Below are 22,488 nucleotides of genomic sequence, written 5' to 3'. Positions count from 1 at the left end.
CTCCGGAGCGACAGAACCAATAGGATAGAGATACAGTCATGTACCGCATGACAACGTTTGGCCAGTGACAGACCACATATACCACCATGGTCCCAAAAGATTGTAAGGGAGCTGACATCATAGCCCACATAACATAGTATAGCAATGCGCTACCCTTTCTAAGTTTAGATTTTTTTATTTTTTATTTTGAGATAGAGTCTTGCTGTGTCACCCTGGAGTCCAGTGGCATGAACTTGGCTCACTGTAGTCTCCACCTCCTGGGTTCAAGCGATTCTCCTGCCTCGTCCTCCCGAGTAGCTGGGATTACAGGCGCCTGCCACCACACCTGGCTAATTTTTTGTATTTTTAGTAGAGACAGGATTTCACCATATTGGCCAGGCCACTCTCGAACTCCTGACCTCAAGTGATCTACCTGCTTCAGCCTCTCAAAGTGCTGGGATTACAGGCATGAGCCACTGGGCCCGACCTAGGTATATGTAGATGTACACATCCTTACCATGGTGTTACAATTGCCTGCAGTGTTCAGCAGTCACATGCTGTACAGGTTTGCGGCCTAGGTGTGTGGTAGACTCCACCTCCTGAGTATATGTAAATATACTCTATGATGTTCACACTGCAATGAAATCGCCTGAGTGAATTTCTCAGGCCATATCCCCGTGGTTAAGCCACACATGACTGTACATATATCTATAGATATGAGAGGGGATTTATTAGGGGAATTGGCTCACCTGATTGTAGAGGCTAAGATGTCCCACAGCAGGCCATTTACAAGCTGGAGACCCTGGAGTGTCAGTAGTGGGGCTCAGGCCAAGACTGAAAGCCTTATAATCAGGGAAGCCAAAGACTGGAACCCACAGGGCTGCTGCTATAAGTCCTAGAACCCAAAGGCCAAGGGAGCCTGAAGTTCTGATGTCCGAGGCAGGAGGAAGACAGTGCCCCAGCCCTAGGAGGGAGAGAAGAAATCACTCTTTCTCTCCTTTTTTTTCTGTCTGTGCCCGCAGCTGATTGGATGGCACTACCCACACTGGGGACAGATCCCCACCCGGTCTCTGACTAACATGCAGTCTCCTCTGGAAGCAGCCACACAGACATGCCCAGAAGTCAAGCTTTATTAGTTCTCTGGATTATTCTTTAATCTAGACACATTGGCACCTAAAAACCACCATTATGGAAGTCTATACTGGGAATATTTTCTCCTAGTCCAAAGTTTGTCATCTTACCTTCCTGATGGTCTCTTTCTTTTAATGAGCAGAACTTTTTAGTTTTGTTGAAGTCCAATTTATAAATTTTTAAAAATAGCTGTTACATAGTGTAGTCTCTCTAGGAAATTTTTGCCTACCTAGGGATCATAAAGATATTCTCCTGTTTTTATTTTAGAATTATAGTTTTTGCTTGCATATTTAGTCTGCGATCCATCTTGAATTAATTTTTATGTATGGTGTGAGGTAAGGGTCTGTTGAAAATACTTTTCTTTCCCCACTGATTTACCTGTTGACCTTTGAAAAAAATAATTTGATTGTACAGGTTGAGTATCCCTTACTCAAAATGCTTAGAACTAGAAGTGTTTTAAGTTTTTATTTATTTATTTATTTATTTATTTTGATTTTGGAATATTTCTGTTATGCTTACCGGTTGAGCATTGCAGATCTGAAAACCTGACATCCAAAATGCTCCAATGAGCATTTCCTTTGAGCGTCATGTTGGTGCTCATAAAGTTTCAGATTTTGGAGCATTTTGGATTTGGGGTTTTCAGATTGGGGTGCTCAACCTGTATATGTGTGTGGATCTATTTCTGGATTCTCTTCTGTGTTGTCTTTAGGCCAGGAACTCTTGGTCATTTTAACTATAGTTAAGTGGTAAGGCTTGAAATCTGATTAAATAGTTCCTCCAAATTTGTTGTTCTTCACAGCTGTTTTAGCTATTCTGGATCTATTGCTTTTCCAAGTATATAGAATAATAAATATAAACAACTTATCAATTTCTGCTAGAAAGCCCCCTTGAATTTTTTATTGTGGTCACTATGAATCTAAAGTATGCTATGTTCTTGGATGCTATTATAAATGGTTGTGTAAATTTTTCTTTTCCTGGAATGGTGGGGAGTGACTGCTGTTGAGTATAGTGTTGATTTTTGGGATGGTGAAAATGTTCTAAGCCATAGTGATGGTTGCAGAACTCTGAATATGCTAAGAGAGAGAATGTCTGGGGACTTAGTTCTCATATCTGTAAAACTAAACAACTGGATTCACTCAACATGTCCAGAGTATGTTGAGAGTTCTATGAGGTTCCTTAAATATGCGCTTACTAAAATATGTATTTCTGAACAAAAGCTATGTGCACCACTGGGTTAAGCAGCTTTCTTTACTAAAGGTCTTCCTAGATCTTTTAGTATATCTCATTGCTGTGTGGCTCTCCATCAGTGGGACTGCTGGTTTGTTTTTGCGTTTCCCTGGGATAGAACCCTGTGTGAATCTGTGATTTAGGGGGTACTCTTAGAACCAGAATGAGGGCATAAAGCAGTATACACATTTCCTTTTTCCTTTTTTTTTTTAGAGACAGGATCTTGCTCTGTTGCCCAGGCTGGAGTGCAGTGGCATGATCTGGGCTCACTGCAACCTTCACCTCCTGGGTTCAAGTCATTCTCATGCCTCAGCCATCCGTCCGGAGTAGCTGGGATTGCAGGCATGCGCCACCACACCCGGCTAATTTTGCATTTTTAGTAGAGACTGGGTTTCATCATGTTGCTCAGGCTGGTGTCAAACTCCTGGCGTCTTGTGATCTGCCTGCCTTGGCCTCTCAAAGTGCTAGGGTTACAGGCGTGAGCCTGTTTAGTAGAGACAGGGTTGCACCATGTTGCCCAGGCTGGTCTCAAACTCCTGGCCTCAAGCAGTCTGCTCAACTTGGCCTCCCAAAGTGCTGCGATTACAGGTGTGAGCCACCGTGCCTGGCCCACATTTTCTGGGTTGTTGACTGGTGCGGTGGCAGGTGGGCCCTTAGGCCATCGACCACAGTACACAAGCAGCTTTCTTTTATGAAACTAGGCATGGCCAAGGCTTCGTCATCTGACACCAGAAAGAGGCTGAGGGTGATGAGAACGTGGTATCTTTCCAGGACTGTGCTACTACACTCCTGTGGTTTCGCCTGCCAGGCTCGGGTCACGCAGTTGGTAAGCAGCAGATGCAGGGCAGGAGCTGCATGCACAGGGCCAAGGCCAACCTGCTAGGCTATGAGCCAGCTTGAGAGTTGCTGCCTAGACCTAGGAACCTTTAGGCCCTATCTCAAAATTATAATCAATCAAAACAGCATAGGAAAATGTCAGAAGTAAAATGTTTGTGCTCACAAGACCTGTGTGGGAGCCCTGGCCTACCTCCTCCCTCCTCCCACCACCCACATTCCTGAGACCCCCGCTCACACATCAGCTGCAATGCCCTGGGGGTGCAGTGGTGGCTGAGGCAGACACGGCTCCTGTCCCCAGTGGGGAGGTGGATGGTGCTCATGGTCAGCGCCGCTGGAGGGGAGCTCCGAGTGGAAAGGGAGACGAAGGTGGGGCCCTGAGCCTGTCATGAGTCTGGGCTCCTCCGTCCTGCTGCTTAGCATCTCCTACCCATCTCTCTTACCACACTGCAGCCTCTGTGAGAGCAAGGATGGCATCTTAGTTGTAGTTCCCAAAACCTTGTGCAATGCCCCGGGTAGATGTTTAATGAGTCCAACACAGAGGCTTTATCCAAGGCCAGGAGAAAAATGCCCTTGCACCTCAGTCACCTCCGTGACATTCTGACAACTACACAGTGAAGCAGCCTCAGTGCCCTCAGGCCCTGCAGTATAGTCCGCCCCTTTCCCGGGGCTGCCGGGTTAGGGTTTGGTGCAAGCAAGACCCCTCCTCCCAGGAGCATCCCATACAGCTGTGGGCACCGAGGTGGCTGCACAACACAGCCAGTCTTGAGCCAGCCCCGAGAAAGCATGGGGGCAAGGCCCGCACGACCTAAGTCTTGCTGAAGTCATGTGGGCCTTGCCCCCATGCTCTGTGCCGAGAAGCACGAGTGGGCTGCGAGGAGGAGGTGGGCTCCTCTCCCTTCCCCTGCCTCTCTTCCTCCTTGTTCGTCTTGAGCTCCGTCAAGTGGCCCCAGAAGAACCAGCAGACGCGATGGCCCTGTGCCTGTGGAGCGGGGGGCTGGGCAGCATGGCTGTGTCACACTCAGCCTTGCACCTGGAGCTCTGTGACTCTGGGCATGAGCCACTCACGGGAATGCAGGTGGGCCCTGCCTCTTTAGAAGGCAGTCCGGTGCGGGTATTAAAGCAGAAACGTCATGTACCCTCTAACCCACCCGTTCTTCCCAGTCTCTATATCTCAAGGAGATGTATAGGATGACTACTCTGAAAAAAAAAAAAAGAACAACAAAAGACACCATCTAAATATCAGTAGGAAGTGGCGGGTTAGAGGAGTGCGCTGGGGCATGCAGTGTGGCGCTCAGCAGTAGTGGAGTGGGGCTCCCAGGCTGACCTCCAAGCTCAGAAACACAGGCAACTAAGTAGCAAGTGGTTAGGTGGTAACAGTAAGGCACGTGATTACCGTGTCTGTAGTTCTAGACTTGGTGGCCACATTGTATACAGTTAGGAGGAAAGATCTCAAAGACACAGAGTAGGAAGATGGGAGCCTCAGAAGTGTGGGTTTGATACCATGTATATAAAAATAATAAAACAATGTATTTGTAGATAGCTATGTGTTTATGTGAAAGCATAGGTTTGAAAAGGATAAGGTTACTTCTTAGAATGGGGATTGAAATGAATGGGTAGTGTAAACAGACTTTTAGCTTTTTGGGTTTTTTTTTTTTTCTTTTTGAAACAGGATCTCCCTCTGTTACCCAGGCTGGAGTGCAGTGACGCAATGATGGCTCACTGCAACCTCAACCTCCTGGGGTCAAGCAGTCCTCCCACCTCAGCCTCCCAAGTAGCTGGGACCACAGGCACACACCACCACACTCCACTAATTTTTAAATACGTTGTAGAGACGGGGTCTTTCCGTGTTGCCCAGGCGGGGACTTTTAGCTTTATCGTTATGTGAAACCTTTGGTGAGAATGTATTAAGGCAAAAGCTGTGTAATTAGAAATTAATGAAAGGATGACATTTGTAAAAGAGGGAACCTCTCAGAATTATGACAAAAGGGCAAACAGGCAAACGGGGCAGGCACTTGCTTCTCTGCATTAGCAAGCACGCTCCAGCTTCTGCGAGGCGGCCCCGGCCCTGTGCGGGGTGCTGTTTGGCACTGCCCTTTCCCTGGGTGGTGACTGAGGAGGGAGCTGAGTCTCCGCTTAGAACTTGGCAGAACCAGCACTAACAGCTTGGCCGTGGTTCTCCTTTTCCTTCGTTTCAACATGGGTCACTCTCTAAGAGGCTGGGGGCCCGCTGGTGGACGGAATGCATGCAAGTGGACTCCTGGGCTGTCATCTTTTTTGGGAGGTCAAGGGCAAGCCTGAGACCTGGGTGGCCAGCAGAGCTGGCTCTCCAGAAGCAGGGACACTCGCTTACTTTCCAGTGCCTGCACTGGATCGAAACGAAGAACCAGATTCAGGGACTCCAGGAGCAGGGTCCCCAGGTGGCTTCATGGGCTGGCTGGGAAGTTAGTGCCTCACGGGTACAATTTCACTTTGGGGAAGTGAAAAACATGTGTGGACAGAGGGTGGTGGTTGTTGCACGACAGCATGGACACACTCGATGCTGCTGAACTGAACACTTAGTTGAAATGGTCGATTTTATGTTATCTGTATTTTATCACAGTTTTACAAAGAAAGAAAATTAACTGCCAAATACGTCGTCATCTGTGTTTGAGGAGGGAAGGGACCCCCGTGTTAGAATTAGGCAGCAAGGTGCCATCCTGCTGCCACAGCCACGAGGTCCACTTTCTCTGCTTTGTACAAGATCGGCCCCTCCTCACCCTCAGCAGTGGGCCCCGGGGCACGGGGGATGCGGGCGGGTGGCCAGGGATGCTCTCTCTGGGTGGCGGAGGCCTGAGTGGTGGCCGGGATTGTCTGCTGGCTGACTCCATGGGTGTGCATTGCAGCCCCTCGGGGCACTGCCTCGCTGGCACGACTGAACAGCCTCCTTCTCTTGAGAGATCCGCCCAGCCCAAGCCGCACGCCGTGCTGGGCGTGCAGGATGAGCTGGACCTGACCCCGCCTCCAGGGGCCCGCAGGACCGTCAGTGAGCGGAGTCATCATGCCTAGTGCTGGATAGGGCTCGGAACAGTGAGTGTTCATCCGGAGTGTCTCCAGTAGTGCGGCTCGGTTGTATTTCCTTGAATCCTGGGTGTGTGGTTGCCTGCCATAAGTCATTGAGAAGTGTGTCCTGCCCTCTCTCTCCTGCCGCCCCCATCCCTGGGCCTGTTTCTGGGCTCTGGACTCTGGGCTCTGTCCCGAGCTCTCTGCCTGCCCCAACGCCATGGCCTCCTTCCAGGTGCTCCTCCTCAAGAATACCTGCCAGCCTTTGTCCTTCAGATTTCCACTTCTATTTTAGGATGAGTTTGTTAAATCCTATCAAATAAAAAGACATCCCTCTCTGGATTTTTACTGAAATTAAAAGGATGCACTTTGGGAGGCAGAAGCGGGTGGATCACGAGGTCAGGAGATCGAGACCATCCTGGCTAACACAGCGAAACCCCGTCTCTACTAAAAATACAAAAAATTAGCCGGGCGTGGTGACGGGCGCCTGTAGTCCCAGCTACTCAGGAGGCTGAGGCAGGAGAATGGCCTGAACCCAGGAGGCAGGGCTTGCAGTGAGCCGAGATTGTGCCACTGCACTCCAGCCTGGGCGACAGAGCGAGACTCCATCTCAAAAAAAAAAAAAAAAAAAAGAAAAAAGGATGGATTTGTTCAAGGAAAATATTCTGATCCATAAACATGGTATATCTCTTTACTGATTTTTTTTCTTTTTTAAGACGTCTTTTCGTGTTTCCGACTCTCAAAGGAAAAATTTGTGGGCCAGGCATGGTGGCTCATGCCTGTAATCCCAGCACTTTGGGAGGCTGAAGCGGGCAGATCACAAGGTCAAGAGATCAAGACCATCCTGGCCAACATGGTGAAACCCCATCTCTACTAAAAATACAAAAATTAGCTGGGTGTGGTGGCACGTACTTGTAGTCCCAGCTACTCTGGAGGCTGAGGCAGGAGAATCGCTTGAACCTGGGAGGCAGAGGTTGCAGTGTGATCACGCCACAGCACTCCAGCCTGGCGAAAGAGCGAGACTCCGTCTCAAAAAAAAAAAAAAAAAAAAAAAAAACTTCGTGAATACAGGTTGGGACTCCGAGCGCCCATGCCTCCCTCCCTCCTTCCCTGTGCGTGTGGCTCTGGGAGGACCCCCACGGTAGCTGCACCCCTGCTACAGGGAGGAACACGCTGCTTTGGCTGCTGTTCTCCAGTTGCGGGGCAGATAGTTGGGGGTCAGGGCAGGGGTCTTTTCTTTCAGGAACTAGAAGGAGGAGGGAGGCCAAGGTGCAGGGTGGCCACCGATTCTGGAGTACATAATCAATGATGTATTGCCATTATGTTACATCCTACAATTAAATAATTGTTTCCAAACACGGCGGTCCTGTATTGCCAAGTCACTCAGGAATTCCTCTGCGGTGATATGCAACTTAGAGTGGCCACGAGATTGTCTCATAGGGAAAAAAGGGAGGGAACTGCCAGTGTACTGCCAAGGGACCAAATCTTTGTGGGGAACCTGGATTTCATAGAGGGGGAGAGGACAGGGAAGCCCGGGAGACCCATCCCTGCAGGAGGCGGTGCCTGCAGGCGTCATCACTGAGATGTTTGTTGAATGACTGAGTCCGCCACTCCTTTTTTGCCACCTCTTTCACTAAGAACACAGGAGTGAAGAAAGGCGCACTGGAGGGCAACGAGCATCTTTGTCCAAGAGGGACATAGGCGGCATTCACCCTGTACCTGGCGCACAGCCCAGACCTGGAGACAGCGCTCTGGCTTTCTGAAGCTTCCTTTTTCTCTGTAGCCTCTTCTGGATTTTCAGCAAATACAGTCCTAATGTCCACCAGTAATGACAGTTTTTTTCTTCTTTACAATCCCTTTCTTACCCTACGGTGGTAACCATGACCTGTAGTGCAGCATTGAACAGAAGTGGTGATTTGGGCGTCTTCGTTACATTGCGAACCTCAGGGAAAGTTAGTTTGCTATAGACTTTGAGAAGGTTTCTGTGCGGATTTCCTACCAGATGAAGACGTTTCCTTCTATCCCTACTTTTCTAATTTTTTAAAAACAATCATGAGTACCAGGCATGATGACTCACATCTGTAATCCCAGCACTTTGAGAGGCCAAAGTGAGAGGATTGCCTGAGCCCAGCCTAGGCAACATGGCAAAGCTTCATCTCTACAAAAAGTTAAAAATTAGCCATTGTGGTGGCATGCGCCCATAGTCACAGCTACTTGGGAGGCTGAATGGGGAGGATCCCTTGAGCCCAGGAGTTCAAGTTTGCAGTGAACTATGATTGCACCACTGTACTCCAGCCTGAACAACAGAGTAAGAATCTGTTTCAGAAAAAAAAAAACCATGAGTGGATGTTGAATTTTATTAAATGCTTTTCTTCTACAACTTTGAAATTGTCATAATTTTTCTTTTTGTTGTCACTGTTTTTTTGTTTTTGAGAAGGAGTCTCGCTCTGTCACCCAGGCTGGAGTGCAGTGGCGCAGTCTCGGCTCACTGCAACCTCTGCCTCCTGGGTTCAAGCGATTCTCATGCCTCAGCTTCCCAAGTAGCTGGGACTACAGGTGTGTGCCACCACGCCTGGCTAATTTTTTTTTTTTTTTTTTTTTTTGCCCTGGGCAACTCACTCTGTTGCCCAGGGTGGAGTGCAGTGGCGTGATCTCAGCTCACTGCAACCTCCGCCTCCCGGGTTCAAGTGATTCTCCTGCCTCAGCCTCCCAAGTAGCTGGGATTGCAGGCAACTGCCACCACGCCTGGCTAATGTTTTGTATTTTTAGTAGAGACGGGATTTCACTATGTTGGCCAGGTTGGTCTCGAACTCCTGACTTCGTGATCCACCTGCCTTGGCCTCCCAAAGTGCTGCGATTACAGGCATGAGCCACTGCGCCAGCCTGTGCTTTGCTTTGTTGCCCTTTGCAGGTACTGTTTGTCATCGTTGTTTAACAAATTGAAGGTTCGTGGCAGCCCTGTGCCAAGCAAGTCTTATTGGTGCCCTTCATGTCTGTGTCAGCATTTTTAGCAATAAAGTATTTTTTAATCAAAGAATGTACATGTTTTTTTTTAGACACAATGCTATTGCACATTGAATAGACGGCAGTACAGTGGAAACAGAACTTTTCTGTGCACTGGAAACCAACACCTTTGTATGACTCGCCTTATTGCGACATTTCCTTTATTGTGCTGGTCTGGAACCGAACCCACAGTATCTCCTAGACATACCTTTATGTAGGCCTATGATCTTTAAAAAATGTATGCAGTCCTGTAAGAACCACCACAATCAATAGGACATGCTAACAAACCCAAAGCACCTGCCCCATTGCAGTTAAGTGTGTTGTCCCCTGCCCCAAGGCAAACACAGACCTGCATTCTGTCAGTGTAGATTGTTTTTGCCTGTCAAAGAGTTTCCTATACATGGAATCATTATCATTGTATACCTGTTCCTTCTGGTGGCTGGCTTTGTTCCCCAAGCATGTTTCTTTTTTTTTTTTTTTTTTTTTTTTTGAGATGGAGTCTTGCTCTGTCGCCCAGGCTGGAGTGTAGTGGCACGATCTCGGCTTACTGCAAGCTCCGCCTCCCGGGTTCACGCCATTCTCCTGCCTCAGCCTCCCGAGTAGCTGGGACTATAGGCGCCCGCCACCACGCCCAGCTAATTTGTATTTTTAAGTAGAGACAGGGTTTCATCATGTTAGCCAGGATGGTCTCGATCTCCTGACCTCGTGATCTACCTGCTTCGGCCTCCCAAAGTGTTGGGATTACAGGTGAGAGCCACCGCGCCTGGCCCGCCAAGCATGTTTCTAAGACACCCGTCATGTTGCATGTAGCGTGGATTCAAGTATTGCATTGTGTGCGTGTGGCATCATGGGTTTGTCCACTCATCAGCTGATGGACATTGATATGAATTGTTTCCAGTTTGGAGCTGTTATACACATTTGTATGCAAATGTTTGCGTGGATGTGTGTTTTCATTTTTCTTGTGTCAGAAGTTGCTAGACAGGGTAGTAAACAGACATTGAAACCACACTTTTTCCCCAAAGTAGTTGCACCAGCTTCGTAGCAGAGAGCATTTCCCTCCACCTTCACCAGCTCTTGGTATTTTTACCCTTTCTGATTTTAGCCTTTCTACTGGATGTCTGTGACTTCATTTCCATTTCCCTGAAGCGGAGTGACGAACACCCTTTCATGTGCTTACCCGCCATTTGTGTATCCTCTTCTGCCATGTGTCTGGTCAAATCTTTTGCTCATTTAAGTTGGATTATCTTCTTACTGAGTTGTAAGAATTTTCCTAAATACATTATGTATACAAGTTCTTTGTTAGATGTGTGTCTGTGTGATTATGGAATATTTCCTCCCAGTTGATTGCTCATCTTTTTGTTTTTGTTTGTTTGTTTTTGAGATAGAGTCTCACTCTGTCATGCCCAGGCTGGAGTGCAGTGGCACAATCTCAGCTCACTGCAACCTCTGCCTCCTGGGTTCAAACGATTCTCCCACCTCAGTCTCCGAAGTATCTGGGATTACAGGCACCCACCACTACACCCAGCTAATTTTTTGTATTTTTGGTAGAGATGGGGTTTCACCATATTGGCCAGGCTGGTCTCAAACTCCTGACCCCAAGTGATCCGCCTGCCTCCCAAAGGGCTGAGATTATAGGCGTGAGCCATCGCACCTGGCCTTGTCTTTTTGTTTTTGTAATGGTGCCTCTCTCTCTCTCTTTTTTTTTTTTTTTAAGAGATGGGTAAAAGTTTTTAATTTTAATGAAGCCTAGTTTGAATTTTTCCTTTAGGGACACATTTCTTAGAAATTTTTGTCTATCCCAAGGTTTAGGAACATTTTTTTCTTATGTTTTCTTCTAGGCATTTCTCAGTTATAGCTTTTAGGTTTATAACCTGTTTCATGTTAATTAATTCTATAATGTTAAATACAACCTTTTGTTTCGGTATCGACTGAACTTTGACATGATGATTTATTTTTGAACATGTTGCTAGATTCAGCTTGTTAATGTCTTGTTCCTGCCTCTATTTGTAAGTGATTGGCCCACGATTTCTTAGTACTCTTCCTGTCTAGTTTCAACCTAAAGGTTTTGCTAGCCTCATGAAATGAGTCAGGGTGTGTGCCATCTTACTCTGTTCAGGTCAGGTTTGAATTAGGCCAGAATGATTTGTTCTTTGAATGTGAGTAGAACCCACCTTCCCCTCCAATGGAGCCATCTGCACCACAAGTTGGCTGTGTGGTCCTGGCCAGGGAGATGAGGGCCTCCGAAGGTTGGGGACCCTTTGTAATGTCTGGAGAGCGCGGAGGAATGAGCTGTCCTCTTGTGAGAGCTGCAGGGCATCCCTTGTCTTGGGCAGCCCAGAGCAGGTCAGGGAGGTGCCAGGTGAGATTGTGCCCTGGCTGCCAGGTCGGCATGGCAGGGATGGATGCCGGGGCTATGCTGACAGCCCTCGGGGCTGTGCCCTGCCCAGGCTGGATCTCCCAGCACTGTCAGAGGCGGGTGCAGCTTGGTGGAGCCCTCAAAGATGTCACTGAGAGGCTCTGGGCATCTGCCACGGGCACTCCCCAGACCGCAGGTGTTGAGGGCAGGTTAGCTGGATCCCTGAGACCCTCTTCCTGTGGCTGTTGGAGGTGAACCAAGCAAAGCCATTCTGAATAAGGAAAGCCCTCCAGGCCAGCTTGCCTCGACTTTTGGGAAAGGAATGGAAGGAGTTGGCAGATTCTTGCTTCCTGAGAGATGACCGAGGCTCTGCCCAAGAGAAAGACCATTCTAGCCATGCTCCAATCCCAACTCCCTTCAGAAATCTGTCGGTGACTCCCCTGCCCCCACCTTCCCCTGCTGGTGGACTCCTCTCTCCCTCTTTACCACATCCCCTGAGCTGGCATTTCCTGGTAAAAAACCGAGATCTTAAGCACCCCATAGGCCTCTGCATTTCCCTCACATGGGCCTTTGTGGGCAGGCAGTGACCCCAGCTCTTCATATTTGCACTTCATCAGGTGTGGTGTGTGAGGGCAGGCATTTAGTGAGTTGGGTCAAAATGCATCAGAACCCCCCTGAGCTGGGCACAGTGACTCATGCTGGTACTCCCAGCACTTCAGGAGGCAAAGGCAAGAGGATTGCCTGAGCCCAGGAGTTTGAGACCAGCCTGAGCAACATAAGGGAGGCCCCATCTCTACAAAAAAATTTAAAAATTAACTGGGCATAGTGGCCTGGGCATGTAGTTCCGGCTACTTGGGAGGCTGGGATGGGAGGATTGCTTCTGCCTGGGAGGTCAAGGCTGCAGTGAGCAGTAATCGTGCCAGTGTACTCCAATGATAGAGCGAGACCCTGTCTCTAATGAAATAAAATAAAACAACCACCTGAAATGCCAGGAGAGTGCTATGCCAAGCTGGTACCTCTTTGGAACAGAGCTCAAGGCCAGCAGGAGGTTTGCAGAGTGTGTTTCTGGAGGCCTCTCTGTCATGGTGGGGAAGTGGGGGTTGGGGGGTGGAGGGTGGGGGTCATGGATCTCTGTTCACGGAGCCCTGCAGAGCAGCTCCCTTGCATCTAGCAGCCTTCTGCCACTGGAATGCCTGAGCCCCCAACACCAAAACCCCAGTCCCTCCCAGCAGCAAGCATCCGTTTCATACTATGGCTCTGCAAGTGGGCTGAGGTTTGGCTGGGCCCCTGGGTCAGGCTGGACTGGAGGGGCAGCAGCACCCAGGACTCATTTTTCTGGCAATCAGAGGAGCACAGAAGGCCAAGCCAGTCTCACAAACCCCTTGACTGGGGCTACAGAGCAAATCCTAGTGGCCACAGCAAGGCCCACAGCCGAGCTGAGCCACACCTGTCAGTCTGTGTGCACAGTGGGAAGCCGTGCAGAGGCATGAGCGCCTGACCCTACCTCTATGGAACACAAATGTCACAAGCTCTGTTCTCGTCAGTGCCTTCACAGAGCTCCGGAGGTTCTGGAAGTGTCTGTCATCTGCTCTATGTGGCATATAAAGTGCCCAGCGCGTATCAGGTTCTCCCGTGTTTCACTAAATGCACGAGCACAAACGCACTCATGGGTCTAGTTTGCTTCTTTATAGAAGTTGGAAGTCATGTTGCCCAAAGGAGCCACAGGTCTTACAAAATTGCTTTAAAAATAGCATCAGAGGGCCGGGTGCGGTGGCTCACGCCTGTAATCCCAGCATTTGGGAGGCCAAGGCGGGCGGATCACTTGAGGTCGGGAGTTCGAGACCAGCCCGGCCAACATGATGAAACCTTGTCTCTAGTTAAAAAAAAAAATACAAAAAATTAGCCAAGTGTGGTGGCGGGCACCTGTATTCCCAGCTACTCGGGAGGCTGAGGCAGGAGAACCACTTGAACCCAGGAGGCGCAGATTGCAGTGAGCCAAGATCGTGCCACTGCACTCCAGCCCGGGCAACAAGAGCGAAACTCCGTCTCAAAAAAAAAAAAAAAAAATTAGCCGGGCGTGGTGGCATTAATCCCAGCTACTTGTGAGGTTAAGGGAGGAGAATTGCTTGAACCCAGGAGGCAGAGGTTGCAGTGAGCCGAGATCCCGCCATTGCACTCCAGCCTGGGCCACAAGAGCAAGACTCCATCTCAAAAAAAAAAAAAAAATAGCGTCAGAAAAATGTCCTTGTATGCCATTTTCTCCATTTTATTGACATTTTGCCCGACTTTTGTCTTTGTTTCAGGGAAATCGTGGAACACATGGTCCAGCACTTTAAAACACAGATCTTTGGGGATCGGAAGCCCGTGTTTGACGGCAGGAAGAATCTATACACAGCCATGCCCCTTCCGATTGGGAGGGACAAGGTAAGCTCCCCGGGGTGCCCTTGGTGGAGTAACGTACGGTGAAGTAAAGCTCACACATGTTGTAAAGTCCGTCATGCCTGTTCTCATACACGAAACTATTTCACTGAGGAGGAGAGAGCGGGTCGCTGCCACATGCTTCGTCCTGAGAGCCATAAAAACTACCTTCTGTGTATTGTGGCTTTCAGTGATGGGGGTTTAACTTGTCTAGGTCCAGACACGGATATCAAGAACTTGCTGAAACCACCAAACTTTAAGTACAAAGTACACATGCTAAACACAAGCCACAAACCACCGCCAGACAAGAGCCTAGAGTAAGCACCAGTATTATAAAGACCTACAGAGGCCAAGGCAGGAAGATGGCTTGAGCTGAGGAGTTCGAGGCTGAAGTGAGCTATCTCAGTGCGCCACGAATTCCATCCTGGGCGACAGAATGAGACTCCATCTCCACAAGAAGAGCTATGGAAAATTACGTTCATATAGGGGTATGTGAGAGAGAGACATGGCAGTGAGGCCCAGTTAACATTCTGCTCTAGCCAGTGACTCATCTGAAATTAGAATGATGGTGATTAGTCAACCCGGAAGGAGCGGGTATATTAAAATGTCACCTTCTTTTATTACCTTTAGCCTTATCATGGCTTTATTTAAAAAGTAATAAAATTTCTGCCCAGAAGTTGTCACTTCTTGAGAATGTCTTTCAACAAATGTGCTGCCGCAGAGTGATACGGGTGTTATTTGTAAGTAGAAGAAGAGCAGAAACCTGGCTCAGCAATAATCTTTACAGGCCGGGCGCGGTGGCTCACGCCTGTAACCCCAGCACTTTGGGAGGCCGAGGTGGGCGGATCACAAGATCAGGAGTTCGAGACCAGCCTGGCCAGTATGGTGAAACCCCATCTCTACTAAAAATATAAAAATTAGCTAGGCACCTGTAATCCCACCTACTTGGGAAGCTAAGGCAGGAAAATCTCTTGAACCTGGGAGGCGAAGGTTATGGTGAGCTGAGATCGCGCCACTGCACTCCAGCCTGGGCAACAGAGTGAGACTCAGTCTCAAAAAAATAAAACATAAAAAATAATCTTTACACATACTTTAAGAAGCAAACACATCAGAAACCAGGAGTTTAACAACTATGAAAGAAATGCTGAGAATGAAAGGCTGATTCCCTCTGGGAACAACGTACACAGTTTGCTTTTTAAACCCTGAGTTCCTGAGAAGGAAGCCAGCTCCATGTGCAAAGGGTCTCAAGTTGCTGTCAGGGATGTCTGTTTTAGTGGGAGAGCAAGTGGCCTAAAAGCAGCTCTCTCTACAGACGTTCAATCTTCTTCCTTTTCCTTTTGAGACAGGGTCTGGCTCTGTCGCCCAGGCTGGAAAGCAATGGTGCAATCACACTTGCTGTAGCCTTCAATTTCCAGGCTCAAGCGATCCTCCCACCTCAGCCTCCAGAGTGGCTAGTTTTTCATTTTGATGATAATCTTGAAATGAAGAAGCTCCTTTCAGCCTTTCTGGATGGTCAGCAGGGCCCAGCAATCTCAGTGCCCAGTGATGCTTCTCCACGTTATCACGCTCTGACAAGGGGAGAACATGCTGTGACTGAGCAGAGGCCGAGTTTACGATATAGGGCTCTGCATAAAGCGATCTCATGGTTCTAAGAGGGGACAGTGGTCTATGCGTTGTCACGGCCAGCCCAGGGTGATAGACATTGGTTTTCCCAATAGGAGCTAGTCCTAGACCAAATGCACATCAGTCGAGCATGATCACCCCTTGCAAACTAGCGTGCTGTGGAGCTGAAATGTAGTCATTTTAAAGTTCTGTGCTTAATTTGCATTTGTTTTCACTTAAAGTTTTATAAGAAAGAAAAGCATAAGGAGTTTGTACACAGTTTTGTCTGTACATATTTATATTTACACACAAGGCGGGCATCAGGGTAGTTTTTCTGAAAAGGGGCTGAGGGAGTCTATATGGTATTTGATATTTAAATTTGAGACCTGTCATTGTGGAAATTAACTGCGCACAGACTCTGCGGTAAAACCAGATATGGGTTTGAGGCCTGGCTCCACCCTTCCTGTGGTGGGGCCTGAGGCACCTCAACTGGCCAAGCCTCAACTGCCTCACCTGTAAAACGGAGAGATGGCAATAAAAACTACTTCCCAGGGGCTTTGTGAGAGTTCAGTGAGCATGTACATCCCTGTCCGGTGCCTGTGCCCCACGGCTCTGGGTGGTGCATCTCCCACCAGCCCTAGCCGGTGCCTGTGCTGCTGGCCCCATGCCACACATTGAGTAGCGAGGGTTTAAAATTCTTTGTTTAAGGCTAGGTGCAGTGGTTCATGCCTGTAATCCCAGCAATTTGGGAGGCCGAGGCAGGCGGATCACTTGAAGCCAGGAGTACGAGACCAGCCTGGCCAACATGACTAAATCCCGTCTCTACTAAAAATACAAAAAAAATTAGCCAAGCATAGTGGCACACGCCTATAGTCACAGCTACTTGGAAGGCTGAAGCATGAGAATCACTTGAACCTGGGAGGTGGAGGTTGCAGTGAGCCAAGATCACACCATTGCACTCCAGCCTTGGGCAACAAGAGCAAAACTCCATCTCAAAAAAAAAAGGAAGAAAGAAAAGCTCATGTCCCAGAGAGCATAGAGAACCTACTCAAAGCCACTGTGTTCGGTTAGCGTGGGGGTTCCCCGGCTGCAGACCACGCTCCTCCCACTGGTTTGGGGGTTCCGTAGGATCTCTGCAGGGTGCAGAAATTAACCTTCTGTGTGAGAGCCTGCGTAAGGAGGTGTCCCCATGTCCATCTTCTCGCATCGTGTCCCAGTGTCGTCTTTGGGTTTTGTCTTTTTTCTGTGAAGTACTTTTTCGTGCCTCACTTGTGGTAAGAGTGGAATCGTTCTGGTGCTCCATTATCCTGTAGGCTCGTGGGGACTCTGGCAGCTCTGGCCCAGGCCTCTGCACAGAGGGCCCATGTCACATCGCCCTTACACACGAAGCTCCTAAATCTCCTACTGCAATGTTAGCCTGCCTGCCTTCATCCCAGCTCCTGTGTGGAAAGAGAGACGAGTTCTCCCAGGCCCGGGAGATGCTGGGACCACCCAGCCTCACTACCTCACCTCCCAGAACTGGAGGTGGAGACACAGGAAACTATACAAGTTGATCAGCATTTTAGGTTGAACTCCTGGGTTCTCTTTGAAGGCATGATTTGTGTCGTCTGTTCTTCTTGGCTCTGGGTCCAGCTCCATGCCTCCCCTTGTCAGGGCCCATGGAAGGTCTGCAGCTCCCTGGAGTTCCTCTGCTCAGTTGAGTAGAAAATTTAGAAAGGTGGCCAGAAGGAGCACCGTTTAGGAACATATGGAGACAACTTTAAACTCCCTAAATAACAAAAGACAAGTGGCATTGGCCTGGAAGGGATTTGGCTGGTGGAAGATGAACCTGAGAATTTATTCCCACATCTCACTGAATGATCAAGTTGAATGTCTGGGTTGACACGGTCTAGGAGTGGTGGTGGACAGCACCAGTGTCTCCTTCCCAGAAGGAAGTTAGGGCAGATCCACAGCTCAGAACAATAGCAGACCCTGCCTGGAAGCAGCATACCTTGGGGGAAGACAGCCACGCATGGAGTTCACTGTTGAAGGAGATGGTAGTTCGGCACTCCTGCCTGTCCGCCTCTCTGCCCAGCTCAGCCATGCTGTGACCACAGGAGTGCCTGGCTGTTGCCTGCTGACCTGGGATGGGGGGGTCTGGCAGCAAGGGAGGCCAAGGGCTCCCGAGGCAGTGAAGCTTCTGCACCTGAAGGCTTGGGGAGAGAAGGTGGGAGGCGAGGAAGCCATGGGGGGCTCCGTTTGGACAGTGTGCGGCAGGGAGCCTGCTCAGCCTGGGTCTGGTGCAAGCATCTTTGGGGCTGACCTGCTACCTCTCGGGGCCAAGGGTCCCCTTGAGCGAGCCAGGTGCTTTGACCCGAGCCCACCCCAATACAAGCTGGTCAGGAGGTGGTGCCGAGCCCTAACTGAGCAGCCATTCCCTGTACCTGCTCTGTCATCTGCCAGGTGACTTTGAATTCCCACTACACTTTGCAGACATGATGGGTGGGACTGGTTTTGGTGCTGAGGTCTTTTGGGGGTCAGTGATCTGCCTTTCGAGAGCTGCTGCCCTACAGAGTCACAGGATGCCTTTAGACCTCAGCACCTGGCACATTTCAACGAGATGTGAACTGCACAGCCCCTTCTGGGAGGGGCATGTGGCGCGCAGCCTGGCAGCTGTCTCTCGGCCTGGGCTCGGCAGGCATAGTGGGTGTGGTCACTCTTCCTGCCGCCCCAGGGAGGCCCCATCCAGGTCAGGATCCTTGTGGCCAGCCAGACATGCTACGTCTGCAGTGCCTCCCTCACTCCCTCCTCAGCAGCAGTGGACAGGGAGGCCATAGGCTCAGCCAGGGCCATAGCCAAGCTTAGTGCAGGAACAGCCTTTTGAAAGGCAGCTGCGCCTCTGTGCCTTTTGCCCGGCTTCATACACAGTTTCTTTGTGCTCTCTCTTTTTTTTTTTTTTTCCCCAGACAGGGTCTCACTCTGTCACCCAGGCTAGAGTGCAGTGGCACAATGTCAGCTCACTGTAACCTCCACCTCCCAGGCTCAAGTGAGCCTCCCACCTCAGCCTCCTGAGTAGCTGGGACTACAGGCATGTGCCACCATGCCCGGCTAATTTTCTTTTTTGTGTGTGTGTGTGTGTGTGTGTGGTGTGTGTGTGTATTTTTAGTAGAGACGGGGTTTCACCATGTTGGTCAGGCTGGTCTCGAACTCCTCCTGACCTTGTGATCCGCCTGCCTCGGCCTCCCAAAGTGCTGGGATTACAGGTGTGAGCCACTGTGCCCAGCCACTAATTCTCTTTTTGTAGGGACAGAGTTTTGCCACATTGCCCAGGCCGGTCTACAACTCCTGAGCTCAAGAGATCCAGCCCACCTCGGCCTCCCACGGTACTGGGATTACAGGCGTGAGCCCCAGGCTGTCCTCTTTACATTCTTTAGAGTGCTGTTTTCCTTTTGTTGCTGAGTTGTGTGACGACCCCAACAGGAATCACCCCATGACAGTTCTACTTCTCTCGCCCTGAGGATTTCCAGACAGGGAGGCCAGCCTGCGGGTTTGGTTTGTCTGGGGAGATTGGAAGTCACAGCTGCCTCGCTGTGCTCCAGGCCTTGGATCGAGTCCTGGGCTGACATTTTCTATTATCCATGTTCAGAAAATGGCAGTTGGACCTTGGGCCACTGCCTGAGGTCAGAACACAGGAGGCAGCAGCACTGGGAGTGACTTTCAGATGTCGTGTCATTGGGACCGAGCGCTTTGGGCTGTCGAGAGGCGGCAGTGTTTCGGGTGTGGACCACCTGCTGCTGGCAGCCCAGACGCACACGGGGCCTGTCCCTCGGAGAGCCGTGTGCCTCCTGCCCATACGACAGCCGTGGTAAAATCTCCATGCAGCCCTAAGCTGCCGCACACGAGCACCAGCCAGCCACTGTGGAAGTGGGATGCGCAGACAGTTACAGAGCCCGGGGTGACTCTGCCGTCCTTTCTCTGCGGGCCGAGCAGAGGCCGGACTGCAATACATTTACAAATTAGAGTGTATTTTGCTGTGGGAAAATAGACCCCTTGGAATTGCTCCTCAGTTTTGACTACAGAGGTTTTTGAAGGGTGGCATTGACAGGCATCCGATCTGTGCCAGGGCACAGCACTGTAGGCCGGACGCCGAGTGCTGTTGCTGCAGATGTTCTCAGGCCTAAAGTGCCTCCTGGCTGGGGCGTGTGTGAGCTGGAAATGCACGCACTCTCCCACTCCCAAGCGCACTCCATCTGCACGCCGTGACCTGGATGTGCTGTTTCTGGACAAGGGGAATGGCACTCCCTTCTCAGCGACCGGCTACTCCTATTGGGACCCGGTAGCTGCTAGTCCATACTGGAATCGTCCCCCCATGCCCAGCCAAGCCACTTGTCCTGGGCCCATAGAGACTCTGTCTCCCTTTCTGGAGTCAGGAGTCAGACAGTTTGACAGGGGCACTCGCCCCTCTGCTTCCTGCCGCATGGCCCGGGGCGCCTCAGTCAGCCCTTCCAGATCTGTTTCTTTAACTGACAGAGCAGGACTCCTTGCCCCCACCCCCCGCAAAAAAAAAGAAAGAAAGAAAGTAAAACGGGGAACCAGTGAGTTCAGGAATGCCTGCTATGTTGCCAGTGTTATGCCAAATGTGCATTTTCAGTTACTGTTACTTGTGTATGACTTATTTAGAATTTTATTATGAAGTAGCACTAATGAAAAAGAAATATATATACAGTTGGCCTTTGAACAACAAAAAGGTTAATGGTGCTATATTAGCCAATTTTCATGCTGCTGATAAAGACTGGGCAATTTACAAAAGAAAAAGGTTTAATTGGACATACTAGGGAAGCATCACAGTCATGGCGGAGGACAAAAGGCACTTCTTACATGGCGGCAGCAAGAGAGAAGGAGGAAGAAGCAAAAGCAGAAACCACTGATAAACCAATTGGATCACTGTCACAAAAATAGCACAGGAAAGACCAGCCCCCATGATTCAGTCACCTTCTTGGGTTCCTACCACAACATATGGGAATTCTAGGAGATACAATTCAAGTTGAGATTTGGGTAGGGACACGGCCAAACATATCAGGTGCTGATTCCCCGTGCAGTCAAAAACTCATTCATAACCTTTTTTTTTTTGAAACAATTTCTCTGTTGCCCAGGCTGGAGAGCAGTGGCACAATCACAGCTCACTATAGCCTTGACTTCCCTGGGCTCAAGCTATCCTCCTATCTCAACCTCCTGAGTAGCTGGGAGCACAGAGATGGGGTCCCCCTATATTGCCTAGGCTGGTCTCCAACTCCTGGACTCAAACCATCCTCCCACCTCAGCCACCCAAGGAGCTGGGATTATAGGCGTGAACCACTGCACCTAGCTATGTATAACTTTTGACTCCCTTAAAACTTAAACTACTACTAATAGTCTATTGTTGACCAGAAGCCTTACCAATAACATAAACTGTAAATTAACACATATTTTATATGTTACATATATTATATAGTTTATTATTCTTCTTCTTTTTTTTTTTTTTTTTTTTGAGACAGAGTCTCACTCTGATGCCCAGGGCTGGAGTGCAGTGGTGCTATCTCGGCTCACTGCAACCTTCACCTCCTGGGTTCAAATGATTCTCCTGCCTCAGCCTCCCAGGTAGCTGGGATTAAGTCGCCCACCACCACACCCGGATAATTTTTGTATTTTTTTTGGTTTTTGGTTTTTGGTTTTTTTTTTTTTTTGAGACAGAGTCTTGCTCTGTCGCCCAGGCTGGAGTGCAGTGGCATGATCTCGGCTCACTGCAACCTCCTCCTCCCGGGTTCACGCCATTCTCCTGCCTCAGCCTCCCGAGTAGCTGGGACTACAGGCGCCCACCACCACGCCCGGCTAATTTTTTGTATTTTTAGTAGAGACGGGATTTCACCGTGTTAGCCAGGATGGTCTCGATCTCCTGACCTCGTGATCCCCCCGCCTCAGCCTCCCAAAGTGCTGGAATTACAGGTGTGAGCCACCGTGCCTGGCTTTTGTTTTGTTTTGTTGGGTTTTTTTGAGATAGAGTTTCACTCTTGTCACCCAGGCCAGAGTATGGTGTGATCTCGGCTCACTGCAACCTCCACCTCCCGGGTTTAAGCGATTCTCCTGCCCCAGCCTCCCAAGTAGCTGGGATTATAGGCACGTGCCACCATGCCCAGCTAGTTTTTTTGTATTTTTAGTAGAGACGAGATTTCACTATGGGCCGGGGTGGTCTCGAAATCCTGACCTCGTGATCCACCTGCCTCAGCCTCCCAAAGTGCTGGGATTAGAGGTGTGAGCCACCGCGCCCAGCTGGTCTTGTTCCTTTTTATGGCTGCATATTATTTCCACAGTGTATGATATGGTTACAGCTAGTTTTTGTATTTTTAGTAGAGATGGGGTTTTGCCACATTGGCCAGGCTGGTCTTGAACTCCTGACCTTAGGTGATCCATCTGCCTCAGCCTCCCAAAGTGCTGGGATTACAGGCATGAGCCACTGTGCCTGACCCTATATAGTTTATTCTTACATGCTTAAGCTGGAGAAAAGTTATTTAAGAAATCATAAGGTAAAGAAAATATGTCTACTTTTCATTAAGTGGAAGTGGATTATTATAAAGGATCCCCTCTGTCTTCATGCTGAGGAGAGAAAGGAGGAGCTTGGTCTTGCTGTCTCAGGGGTAGCAGAAGCTGAAGGAAATCCATATATAACTCCACTTGCGTAGTTCCAACCCATGTTGTGCAAGGGCCAGCTATGTACATATATTTAAAGAGTGGTATTAAACCACATCCTGTACCCCCCAACCCAGGCCCAGCTGTTCCCTCCTCCCACCCTGAAATCCCCCATGGGCGAAGCCTTGATTGCGTCCCCCCACCGCCACCCCCTCCGCTGTCCTGATGAGTTGAGTGAAGCTGGCCCTTCCCTC

The 22,488-nt window shown here is 49.5% G+C and overlaps 1 protein-coding gene across 8 annotated transcripts in view; it reads left to right on the top strand.

Moving 5' to 3' along the window:
- AGO2 (argonaute RISC catalytic component 2) overlaps positions 1–22,488 on the top strand; it is a 117,940-nt gene that overhangs the window by 51,513 nt on the left and 43,939 nt on the right. For all 8 annotated transcript variants that reach the window (XM_024250989.3, XM_054518881.2, XM_054518883.2 and 5 more), the window contains one exon: positions 13,876–13,996. In XM_024250989.3, coding sequence (XP_024106757.1) covers positions 13,876–13,996 — 121 coding nt within the window. The remainder of the gene's footprint in view (positions 1–13,875; positions 13,997–22,488) is intronic.

Source organism: Pongo abelii, chromosome 7 (assembly GCF_028885655.2).
Source record: "Pongo abelii isolate AG06213 chromosome 7, NHGRI_mPonAbe1-v2.0_pri, whole genome shotgun sequence".
In the NCBI taxonomy this organism is placed as follows: domain Eukaryota; kingdom Metazoa; phylum Chordata; class Mammalia; order Primates; family Hominidae; genus Pongo; species Pongo abelii.
Note: the sequence above shows the minus strand (reverse complement) of the source record. Positions and strands in the feature narration are given on the sequence as shown.